The sequence below is a fragment of the Crocuta crocuta genome, unplaced genomic scaffold, assembly GCF_008692635.1.
Source record: "Crocuta crocuta isolate KB4526 unplaced genomic scaffold, BGI_CrCroc_1.0 scaffold299, whole genome shotgun sequence".
Lineage (NCBI taxonomy): Eukaryota > Metazoa > Chordata > Mammalia > Carnivora > Hyaenidae > Crocuta > Crocuta crocuta.
Genome location: NW_027532747.1, coordinates 3,173,862 through 3,185,825, shown reverse-complemented (window position 1 = coordinate 3,185,825; position 11,964 = coordinate 3,173,862). Strand labels below are relative to the sequence as shown.

Below are 11,964 nucleotides of genomic sequence, written 5' to 3'. Positions count from 1 at the left end.
CCCGCTAGCTACCCACCTCCGGCCGTCCCCCCTGGAGGGCAGCCCCCCGTGCCCCCGCCCATCCCCCCACCCGGCATGCCTCCCGTTGGGGGACTGGGGCGGGCGACCTGGATGAGATAACGCGATGCCTTTTTTTCCTCCTTTGTTTTTTTAAGAAAAGTTTTTCTAATCAACTTGAGTAGTTTAAGTGGGTAAGCAGCAGGGTACCTTATCTAATGCTAGACAGTTGCAGCATGGGAAGAAACGGACCGGGCCCACGAGGTAAAACCGGGCTGGTCCTCACGTCTGGAGAATGGGGGCAGCGGCTTTGAGAGTAGCCCGGGCAGCGCCGGCCTCCATCTGACTGTGCGCTGCGTGGTCAGCTGGTGTCGTCTGAGCGTCCTGCACTGGGTCACATGTACTAGTGAAAACGTTAACCAGCCACATTGGCTCAATAAATAGCTTCAGTGAGGAGTGAAGTTCCTTCTAGAAATCAGTGCCTACTTTTCCTGGAAAACTCGATTTTACATAGTCTACTTCCACCCGAAGTCAAGCTGTTGTCATCGCTTTCATTCCGTGATGTCCTCTCCCAGCACCCAGTAGGTCAGATGAACCACTGTTTTGATTTAGAGATACTTACATCCTTTGTATTAAACGTATTTTGAAAGGGTTGCCTTGTTGGATGGCTTTTTTCTTTTTCCTCCAGAGAGAAGGGGAGAAAGGTACTTGGAAAGTAACGTATGTTTACATCAATTTGCAAATTCCTGTACATAGAGATATATTTTTTAAGTGCGAATGTAACAACATACTGTGAATTCCATCTTGGTTACAGACGTGATTCCTTCAGTTATCCAAATAAAACCGTTCTGAAACTACTCTTGTTTCTTGCGCACAGAAGGCGAGGCTCCAGGCCTTGCGCAGCCCCAGACCGGGAAGTCCAGACCCGCCCTTCTCCTGGCCCCGGGGGGCCGAGGGGCAGGCAGCCGAGAAGCATTGGCTGGGAAAGGCCTGGTGCTGGCTGGTCTCCCCAAGCCCCCAGACCTGACCCTGCCGTCTCCCAGGGCAGCACCCCTGTGGGTCTGTCCTTCGGGGCGAGCCCCCACCCCCACCCCGTGCCCACATTGGCTTTCCTCGGAGGACCCCCGTGAGTGCTGAACCGGCACGGGACTGTCAGGTGCAGCTGCACAGGGCGCAGGCACCCAGGTCACACCAGGGCTGGGTGTGAAACTCCTCCCACCCAGGGCCTCTAACCGGACAGAGGCCATCGGAGTGGCCGTCAGTGCTCTCCAGCACCCGGGGTGCTCCCCCGGGCCACAGCCCTCCACTCAGGGACCCCCACCACCACACCCGAAACGAACACTGCACACCCAGCACAGAGGCTTGCAAAGAGCCTTTATTTATCTAGCGCAAAGTAGACACTATCACAATCTTCTGTTACTCCTTTTACTAAAATAGTTCAAATCAATGTTTTTACCACACTATCAAAAGTTCTATTTCTTTTTCTCTCCCCAAATCAAAGTGGTTCAGTGGAAGGTAGAAACGGGCGCAGGGGTCTCCCAGCTCTGCCCGGAGCCAGGCCGGGGGCTGGCCCGGTTTCCCACGGCGGTCACATACTGCAGAAAACAGAGCATGGCTGACGGCCCAGGGGCAGGAACCAGACGTTCCAGCCCGATTCCAGAAAGCAGCACAAATCCTTCCCCCAACGGTATGAAAAATATACACCTCTACCGCTCTGCAGTCATGCATTTAGCTTGTTTCTTTAAAAAAAAAAAAAAAAAATCAGTAGTATGTATTTTGTTTCCTCTCAAGTTTTCAAGAAAAAGAAAATGAAAGGTCACTTTTTTCTCTTTCAACACTGATGTGTAGCTAATAACTTGTGGATAAAAATGTGCCACCCTAAAAAGTGTGCTCAGCAGATTCTGACCCCAGGAGGGGTGAGGCCACCTGGGGCGAGGCTGGAAGGGTGACCTCCATCACAGTGGGAACCGAAGCCACAGGAAGGACAGATGTCACACTGGGCTTCAAGATGTAGACGCAGAGTATTTGAAACGTAAAGGGACCTTTATGAAAGGCCACTCAAGCTCGGCAGCACCCCTGACCCTACCACCGGCTCCTGCAGCTAAGGCTCCAGAGGGCAGGAGGGGCCCCCCTCGTGCCCCGACACGCCCTGGGGTTGGTGGCAGGGCTGGGACCCGTGCTGACCCTCCCCGCCCCGTGGGTGCGCACTGCCCCCCGCCCGCCGCCTGGGGTGGGGGCTCAGGCGCAGCTGCTGCTGGCTGTTAGCTCATCACATCAGGGGACCGGGAGAGCCATCCCCGCTCACCGCCGGCCCAGGCTCGTGAGCAGCGGTGGGAAGATGCCATCACCCAGCTTCCCCTGCCTGCGTGGCACATAGGAGCCCCCCCCCAATGGAAACACTCTGCCCACCCCGGCAGCACCCTGGGCGGAGGCGCCTCTTCCCTGGGCCGGTCTGCGCGTGCAGCTCCGGGAGCCCTTACTTATTGCTTATTTTCAGTGGTGGCCAAGCCAACCTGATCCAAACACAGAAAATGGGCTCCCGGCTGTAGCTTCCCCCCAAAATGGACCCAGCTCATGGCCCACAGGGGCAGGAACTGCCCCGTACCATGACCGAGGACATACCCCCCAGCCCCAAGCGCATGGCCTCCGGGGACAGGCCAGCCCCCTGTAACACCCAGGGCAAGAGAGCACGCGTGCCGCCATCCCCAGCACCCGCTGAGCACTCCCTGGGCGCAGTGAGGGCCGCGAGCCTTTCCCCTGAGAGTACGACCCAAGGGCGCCGACGGCCAGCAGGCAGCGGGAACCGCACAGAGTCCCTGCCGCGGGGAGGACCAGGGCGGCCTCCACCATCCCTTGGCCTGGTCCCCACCCCTCAGGTGGGCCCGGACGAGGCCCGCCTGCCGCAGAGATGCCCCCTGGGCTCCGAGTGGGCAGCGCGTGTCACTGAGCAGCACCGAAGAGTAAAGGCAGGGTGAGGGGCGCACAGCTGGGTGCCTGGGGGCACCAGTGCCCAGGCCGACGGCATCCACGGTGGCCTGCCCCACCTCCCAGCATCAGGTCTCGTCTGGAACGTGCCACAGATCACTCACCCCCCTGGGCCTCACCTTCCTCACCAACTTCCACGTTTCTATGTCGCACTCTACAGTTTGTACATGGTCATTTACACTGAAGCTCCCATTTGATCTGGAGCCCTGCACGGAGGGGCCTGATGCTGTCCCTTCTCCAGCAGAGGACACTGAGGCTCAGAGAGGGGAGGGGACAGCGCCCGTGAGGACGCAGCAAGGCGGAACTCGGCTGGGCCCCCGGCTCTGTCCAGCCCAGCCAGCAGTGGCCCTGCGGCAGGCGGAGCCCATGGGCTCGCAGGCCGTGACTGAGGGCACAGGCTGAATAAAGCTGGTGACCTCGGGTGGTGAGCACGGCAGGAAGAACCTGAGACCTCGTTTTCCCACCAGGGGCCCAGAGAAGCCGAGTGACTTGCTGAAGGTCACACAGCAAATTAAAGCCAGAGCCGGGTCAGGCTCCTTCCTTCTAAAGAGGGCGGGACTCTCCCCTTGGCAGCCCACGCAGCTCTGTCGACCGTGACCCTGGCTGGGGGCCAGGCTCTGGGGGACACCAGAGGCCCAGCTTGGCCCAGCACTGCCCATCTGGAGAGAGAGAGAGGGGGGCTCCTCCGGGGACTCCACACAGCCTCCCACCTCCCAGGCCCATCACATGAACCACAGGAACGGAGATGCCTCAGGCACTGGGCAGGAGGGACCCAAAAAGATAGGACACAACCTGGCGCAGGGTTGGGGGACACTGTGTGTCTGGGGCTGGGGGCCTGAACCCTGACAGCAGCTTGCATCGGGGGCTGCACGTGGGGAGTGCCCGAGCAAGGGTCTCGGGTCCCTCCAGCCACAGACACGGAGCTTCCTTGTCCGGGACTCAGGACTCCGTGCTCTGCGAGCTGGCATTCAGGCCACAGCAGACGGGTGGGACGTGGCGCCCCCTGCGTTAGGTCCAGCCACCAGTGGCCTCCGTCCAGCGCGGGCGGAAGGCTTGACAAGGCACCCCTCCACCAAGGCTGGCCACAGCGGGGGCATGGAGCGGGGGGACAGTCCTTCAGCCCCTCAGCAGTGGAGCCCCGGAGCAGGGATGAGGCTGTCTGGGCCGTTCTGCCGCACGGAATGGCCAGCAGCCTCTCATCTTCCTGGTTTGCTGGTGTGCGAGGAGGGAGACGGGGGCCGGGCCATCAGGGTGCAGGGCCCGCAGCAGCCGGGTCACGGCGCACAGCGTCCTATGTACAAGTCACCGCAGGAAAAGAAGACAGTGGCCTGCGACTCTGCGGGGCCAGTCCACATCCAAGGGGGAGCAGCCCTACAAAGGTCCCTTGAACTGGTTCCCAGACAGGTGTTGCCGGATGGAGGGCTTGGAGCTGGCCGCGTCCCCCAGCTTCCTCCAGACCACCTGTGGGCAGGGGCAAGCTGTGAGCGGAGAGCCCAGCCCAGCCCGCCCACCGGCCTGTACACACAGACCACCTCCCTGCCCCTCCAAACCACCACGTCCCCAGAGCTACGGGGCCACGCGGGGAAACTGAGGCTGCATGAGGCCCAGAGACACTGAGTCCAGATCTTTGCACACCCACCATCACAGCCATGCTTGCCATCCTGAGCAGCTCACTGAGGGGGGTGGAGGGCTGCCCTGGCCTCCAAGCCATCCAGGGGACCCCAGAGACACAGGAGGCAGCATGGGAGGGGTGGGGTCCCGCGAGGCCCAGCTCAGCCCCCGCCGGGTCCTGTACGGGTCCGGGGATGACACACCCTGGCCAAGTGGGTCACCGGTGAGGTTTCACTTCCTGGGCAGCCACAGAAACAGCCCAGCTTCCAGAAACCAACGCAGCCCTAGCCGTGGAGGGCCCCAGAGCAGAGGGTCCCGCCTACACCTCCGGTCTGAACACGTGTGGCCCACAGCCGCCAGGGCCACGAGACGCCTGCGGACTGGGGCCGGGGGCCAAGGGATGGGACGTGGGGTGAACACGACCCGTCCTAGCGGGCTGGGAGGGGGATGGGCAGACCCCAGGGGTCAGGGCCCCCGTTCTCGGGAGAAGTGAGTTAGGCAGCGGGGTGAGGACAGGCCCGGGCTCCCCAGCCCTCCCCCTCCCCGGCCGCGTCCCCGGGAAAGGGCCTCACGTTGCACATCTCGCGGACGATGGCCTTCTCCTTCTCGCTCAGGTCGTCCTCGCAGCTGTCCTGGAGCCGCCGGTCCAGGTTCTCGTGCACCTCCAGGACCTGCGGGGACAGGCACCGGGGGCGGGGGTGAAGCGGGGAGAGACCGCAGGGGCGGGTCCTCATCCCTCCCCTTGGTGACACGGCCTGAGGGAAGCCACCCCCCCCATCACAGGTGGAGGGGGCCAGGCTGGGGACGGGTCACCGAAGTGGGGGGGACAGTCTGGGTGGGACCACCCGCAGGCAGCGGCCTCGCGCCGAGCCAGGGTGCCTGGCTTCTGATTAGAGCGACAAGGGCAGCACCCGCTTGCACACATGGGGGAGGGGCGTGTCCACGCGCGCTGCAGCCGTGGCAGGTGAGGTCCGGGTGCATGAACTCCCCCAGGGGCAGGGAGAGCAGAGAAACAGCTACGCCTGGAGGCAAGGCTGGGCCTGGGGTGCTGGGGCTTTAGTCCTACCCCAGCCCTGCCCCCAACAGTCGGACTTCGGGGGAGTGCCAGCTCGGCCCCTACCGCACCCAGGCCTCAGTTTCCCCAGCTGCAGAGATGACAGGGGACACGCTTGCTCTGGCCAACTGACACCTCCATTCCCACGGTGCTCTGGGCGGTCATGGCCATACCGACCGCTCCCCCCCAGCCCAACCCCCGCATGAAGAGATGAAAGCCCCCGCCCTGCTGCTCAGATGCCCACAGACTCAAATGGAGGTGGAAGGTCCCAGGTCCTGCACCGCGCCAGGGGTCTGGGGGCTCCTGAGGGGGCAGGGCCCTGGCCCTCACCTTCATTGCATGCACGACAGCCTCTGGCTTCTGTCCTGCAGCGCTGTAGCCGGTGGAGGGGGGTGAGGACAGCTCGGGGACCGGGCAGGCTGGGCCCTGTGGGAGGGAATCGCGCATCTCAGCTTGCCCAGAAGGGCTGCCCGTCAGTGGCCATGGCTGTGGCCAGCAGCGGACAGAAGTCCCTGAATCTGTGGGCCTGGCCTGGGCAGGAAGACACAGGGCCTGGCAAGGAGGACAGAGGCCCCCGCCCTGTCCCTTGGGCTCCTCCTCACAGCCCACGGGGAAGGTCTGCTATCCCGGAGGAAGTGAGTCCAGCTCAGAGACGGCAGGGACTGGCATAGACCCCCTGCAGACCCCAGGGGGCTGCCTCCAAGCTGTCACCCTCCCCCCCAACACCGGTGAGTGGGTTAAACCACTCTTCACCCCTCCCCCCCACCCCCAGGGACATTCTTCCAGGCCTGAGCCCCGCCTCCCTGATGGCCCCATAGTCAGCAAACACCTGACATGGCGGCCAGGTGCCCAACTCCCCACCACCTGGTGGCGGGGGTGAAGGGCGGCGAGGAGGGACCCGGCCTCCTGGGGTCGGACACGCCTGTGTCACAGGCTCCACGTGTGCCCTGCGTCCCTGGCTGCTTCTCCACGGGGATAATGGTGTGGGCAGGGTGCAGGGCTCGGGCCGCAGGGGGGCCCCAGGCGGAGGACTCAGGACGGTCCCCAGGCCAGGAGACACCAGAAGACACTGGGAGCGATCCTGACGGGAGTCACACAGCCACAGAGAAAACACCAGGGGCCCCGGGCAGGGAGGCCAGGGAATGGGGTTCCCGGCACAGCCGTCCCTTCTCTGGGCCCTGGTTTCGTTCTCGGTCCCCAGACCCCAGTGACCGGGCAGGCTCGGTGAGCAGGCTCGTGGGGCCATCACCCTGGGAGCCCGCCCAGCCGGGCAACACTGTGCGGAGGCTCTCAGGGCCCAGAACTTTCTGCCATGGGCCAGGCTCTCTGCACTCTCCCCATCTGCCCACCCCACCTGGACCTTCTCCAGGCTCCACACAGAGGCCGGGCCCCACAGCCCTGGGGGGCCGGAAAAGCCGGACTCTGCTGGCTGTGACCTGAAGCAGGGCCCAGCCCACTCTGCACCTCGGCTTCCTCATGTGGACAACGGAAAGGGTCCCTGTGTCCCAGGGCGTGTGCAGAGCCCTGCGATGCTGTGTATGGCCCAGGCTGCCTGGTCTCTGGGCCAGGCCAGATCTGTCTTGTGGAGAAACCAAAAATCGGAGGCAGGGGCCCCGGGGAGGTAGGTGGAATGCAGAACACAAGCATGAGCGTGGCAGGCTGCGCTCCCCCCAGCGGCCAGCAGGGGGCGGTAGCCGCACATGTTGGGCCCTTGGAGACACAGGAACCTCCAGCCTCCTGGCCCATCTGTACCTGGGGCTCCCTGAACAGCCTGCTCTATAAGCAGGGCAGGGGACGATTCCTGCCCCAGGGGGCTGCTTCCTGGAGCAAAGGGAGGAAGGAAGCCACGAAGGCTGCCAGCAAGGGTGCGGATGCTGGTCCTGAAAAGGAAGCCGGTGCTGGACTGTGGCGCCTGCTAAGGAATAAATGCTGCAGGGACTGATGCTCCGGGAGCACTCCCCCAACACAGCTCTCCCTGCGGGAGGAGGGGCCAGTGCCCTGATTCCTCCCACCTCCTCGGCTCCCACGGAGCAACCCAGCCCACCAAGTGCTCGCAACCCTCAACCCTCAGGCACTATCTTTCTACATCCCCATTTTACAGATGAGGAGAGTGAGTCTGAGAGAAGGCCAAGGCCAAACAGCCGCCAAGCAGTGGAGCTCGAACGGGGTCTGTGGTTCCAGACCCGCGTGCACCCAGGAAAACGGAAGCCACACAAATCTTGGCCGGAAAGTTCACAGCAGCACCGTTCACACCAGACAGAGCACGGGAACAGCCCTGGTGCCCAGCAGCTGATGGTCACATTAGCAAAATGTGACGCATCCACGCCCCAGAGTCTCCCTCGCTGCCAGAAAGGAACAAGGGGCTGACAGGCTGCATGGCAGCCTCACCACCGGGCGCTACAAGGAAGCAGCCAGTCACAGAGGATCGCGTCCTGAGAGTTTCCGTTGCTAAGAAATGTCCAGAATAGGGGAATCTACAGAGGCACAAGCACATCTGTGGTCGCCAGGGGCCGATGCGGGGGGTGGGGGAAGGGCTGCTAAAGGGCGCAGAGCTTCCCTGTGGGGCAGTGAGATGTTCTATTGTGATGATTACACAAATCTGTAAATATGCCAAAAAACCAGGGAACTTGCATGCTCAAAAATAAAGTCAACTGACCAAAAAAAAAAAAAAGGCGGGGGGGAGGGGGGACCAGTCTCCCTCAGGGACCTGTCAAAAGCCTCGAGATCCTTCTCTGTCATCCGCCAGCCCGAGTGTGTGTGCTCCACGGGCAGCGGCTTCGAGTGAGTTCACAGGTTTGTGCAATGGTCCTGACAGAACATTCCATCACCCCAAAAAGAAACCCCATACTCATCAGCAATCCCCACGTCCCCTCTTCCCTGCCCTTGACGACCAGTAATGTGCCTTCGGTCTCCCCAGACCCGTGCACTCTGGACACAGGTGCCCGCAGGGAGTGGTCCTGATGACATCCGCGACCCAGAGCGCCGGCCCCTCCCTCCCCCCTTGGGGCAGCCCCAGCCCAGGACAGCCCTGGAGGATCTACCACAAACTGGTCACAAAGCCTGGGTGGGTATACACCTCGCGTACACCTCAGCCCTGACCCAGGCCCCAGCCAGGCACCCTCCCCCACCCACCAGGGCCGAGGAGGGACAGGTGCACTGCGCCTGGGCCTGGGCCTGGGCAGCCGCTTGCGGGGCTGCCAGACACTGCCCCTCGCTGCCCCCCAACATCACCCCTGCTTGGCCTCCGTCTCTAACCCCCTTGTGGGGCCTGCACAAGCCTCTGAGGACCACGAGCCCTGGCCCCTTACTGGCAGCAGTGGGGGGTGGGGGAGGGGATTGAGGGCCACTCAGGCAGAGCCCCAGCTCTGACCCGTCACCCTCACCTGACCCGGAAGCTGCTGAGGCAGGAGACGAGGGTCCTGGGCCCAAGTCCACTGGCCCAGGCAGGTCGGCGGACGGGCGGAGCCTCACCCCTGCACTGGAACGTGGGGTCCACATGTGGACAGTGGGGCTCCCGGGAAGGGGCACTTACGTTCTGCAGGGAGTCCTTGTAGGAGGGCGGCAGGCTCGCCAGCTGGGACTCCGAGTGGTATGGGGAGAAGCCCTTGCGCAGGGTCCGGAACTCTCCAGAGCCTGCCTGCTGGGGGAGAGGGGGACAGGTTAGAAGGGTCAAGGACTGTGTGCCGTGAGGACATGGCCCTCCCACGCCCATGCTGTGGTCTGCACCCTCCCTCCCCTCACCCTGCCTCCAGAGGCAGCTGTCACGGGTCACGGGGAGGGTCACGGGTCACAGGGCGGGGGCTTCCTGTTGCTCCCAGGGGATGCTGTATCTACACTGCGTGAACAGGGTAAGTGAGGAAATGAGTGCGTGGCACCCCCACCCTCGACCCTCCTTCCTCTGCTCCAGCCTCCTGCCTGGCCCGGGGAGCACTCTCTCCGGCCCCTGCGGCCCCGCACCCGCGGGAAGGCGCTCCCACCCCCCACAGGAGAGCTGTCACTGTGCTCTGCTCAGCGGTCGCCCTCAGCCTCTGCTGTGGGACAGGAGCTCCCAAATGCAGGTCCCGTGTCTCACCCTCTGTATCCACGGGAGCCGTGCATGCTCAGGAAGGAGGGATGGAGAGGTGGAGGAGTGAGGGAGTGAGGGAGTGAGCGAATGAACATATATTTGGCCTTAGGTGATTCTCTCAGGGCAGAGCAAATGCCCCCCCCAGAGGCTGGGGGCTGCGATCCGCAGAGGGAGGGGACCCCGGGGTCACGCTCAATCCAACACAGGCCCTCTGGTCCAGCTGAGAGGAAGCGCCCTCCATCACCAAGAGCCTGGTTGGGGTTTCTGGCCCAGACACCTGTTTCTATTCCAGAGAAACTGAGGGCAGGCTGTTGGGCAGACAGAACAGCAGAATGTCCCGTACGTCCATAGGGTGCAGAGGGACCCAAACAGATCCTGGAGGGGAGGAGGCCAGGGCAGGAGCGACACAGCGTGGCACTTACACCTGGGGGGCCCGCCTCCTGCTCACCGGCGCCCCCTGCTGGTCCGGGAGGGACCCACACGCAGCCTGCTGCCCTCCTGCCAACCGCTGGACACAGGCCCCACTTCTCATGGGTCTCCAGCCTCGCCCAACTCCGTGTCCTGCCCTCCCATCCCCATCAGACCCAGGTCACACACCCCCAGGTCCCATGAGCAGTCACCCACCTGATTACCACCCCCACCCTAGGCACGCTGGCCAGAGCAGAGAGGACTATTCGCATGCCCTCCTGGGCGGGGGGGAGGGGACCTCAGTGTAAACAAAGGTCACCAAGAGGCATGGAGGGGAGAGAAGTGGCGACCAGCCCTCCCCTGGTGGCCCCTGAGGTGCAGCAGGGTGTCACCAGTACCCTTAAAGTGCGGCTGCCACTCTCCTGATTATGGCACCCAGGCAGGTTGACCCTCACTGGCCCAGCCAGGGGTCCGATCTAGCGGAGCCCCTCTGCCACCTGACATCAAAATGACAAAGACCCCTGCCCCCAGCCCAGCACTCCCTCACCACCCCCCAGCGGGGGGGTGGGGAGTGCCTCATCGGGGCACCTGTGCTTCCCTGGCTCGCCCTCCCTGGGCAGGGGCGTCAACCTTCACTCAAAGGCAAAACCCAACCAACTCTTCCTGGCCAGGTGTCTGGAGCAGTTGCGAACTCTTCTCCAATGGGCGGAACGTTCTAAGCCCAGTCACACTGAACACCGCACCGGGTGCCGCCAGGCTCTCACCAGGCCCACGGCCACCATCCTGCAGGAACGTGACCCACCCGCCTGGCCGGGATGCCGAAAGAGACCAGGGGTGAGGCTCAGCCCAGCTCACACACCCTGACATTTATTTGGCCACACGGCCAGGGATTGGAGCCACCGCTCTCTACCACCGGTCCCTGGGATCAGGACAGCTGGGCGCGGCCTGTCCCTCCGCCCCCCAACACCATCTAGCTCCTCATCTGGGCTGAAGTCTCCCTCCTCCACACCTCCTCTGTTGCTAGACCAAATGGGTTCAGACAGAACTCACGTGGGGTACTGAAAACACGGGTTTGTGTCGCCTCCTGCCTCCCCCCAGATCATTTCCTTGGGGGAGCATGTGTGTACAAGGGGGTGGGGGGGAGCTTTTTTAATTAGCACATGCAATCCCCACCCCTGCCTTCAGTGATCATCTATAAATATCTGCGCGTCCACATTATTAGCGATCCACAAAGCTGGCGGAGGGAAAATGCACAATCTCTCATCAGGGGCAATGTGACTAATAATGTATCAGAATGAGGGACCATAACTGCACTGAAATCCAAACTAAAAATCCTGGGATTTGCCTGTTGGTGCCCTGGAAGAATGAAATCCTTAGGTTTTCATTGCCGAGGGAATGTGGAGCTGAAGTGGCCTCGTGGGGTGGCTGGGTCTGCTCAGGGTGGTTCAGGAAGGGGGGACAGGATGCCTGACCCACCCACAATCCTAAAAGAGGGTCCCTCAGGACACAGGGAGAAAGGATCTGCCATACAGAGTGGGCAGGACCCCCACGTCCTTAAAAGAAACATCAAGTGCAAACATAGATTTGCCCTTTCCAGCCAGGGGGGGACACCCAGGAGGCCACGGAGGCCCCGAGGCCACTGTTAGGGACATGGGGCCTCTGTCCAGGGCCTTCACTGCATCACTGCCCGGCTCCGAGCTGGCGTGAACTCGGGCTGCACCAGCCCCTCTGGGCCCCCGCAGGCATGCAGCGAGCTCCCGGGCCATCGCCTGCCAGGGGGCTCCCAGGGAGCACTGTCGGAGGGTCTTTGAGCAAAAATGGGCCACAGCAGGACATGAAGGGA

General features: G+C 62.7%; 2 protein-coding genes across 2 annotated transcripts in view; one reads left to right on the top strand and one right to left on the bottom strand.

Moving 5' to 3' along the window:
• The window catches only part of CCNK (cyclin K), a 27,964-nt gene extending 27,110 nt beyond the window's left edge, over positions 1–854 (top strand). The window contains 1 exon segment of the mRNA XM_077780813.1: positions 1–854. This exon segment is cut by the window's left edge and continues 50 nt beyond it. Coding sequence (XP_077636939.1) covers positions 1–120 — 120 coding nt within the window. The 3' untranslated portion in view covers positions 121–854.
• A 500-nt stretch (positions 855–1,354) lies between these two features.
• Positions 1,355–11,964, bottom strand: part of CCDC85C (coiled-coil domain containing 85C) — a gene marked incomplete at its 5' end in the record, with an annotated part of 74,171 nt that continues 63,561 nt past the window's right edge. Inside the window, 4 exons of the mRNA XM_077780827.1 lie at positions 1,355–4,443; positions 5,166–5,264; positions 5,978–6,073; positions 9,180–9,287. Of these exons, the coding sequence (XP_077636953.1) occupies positions 4,354–4,443; positions 5,166–5,264; positions 5,978–6,073; positions 9,180–9,287 (393 nt within the window). The remainder of the gene's footprint in view (positions 4,444–5,165; positions 5,265–5,977; positions 6,074–9,179; positions 9,288–11,964) is intronic.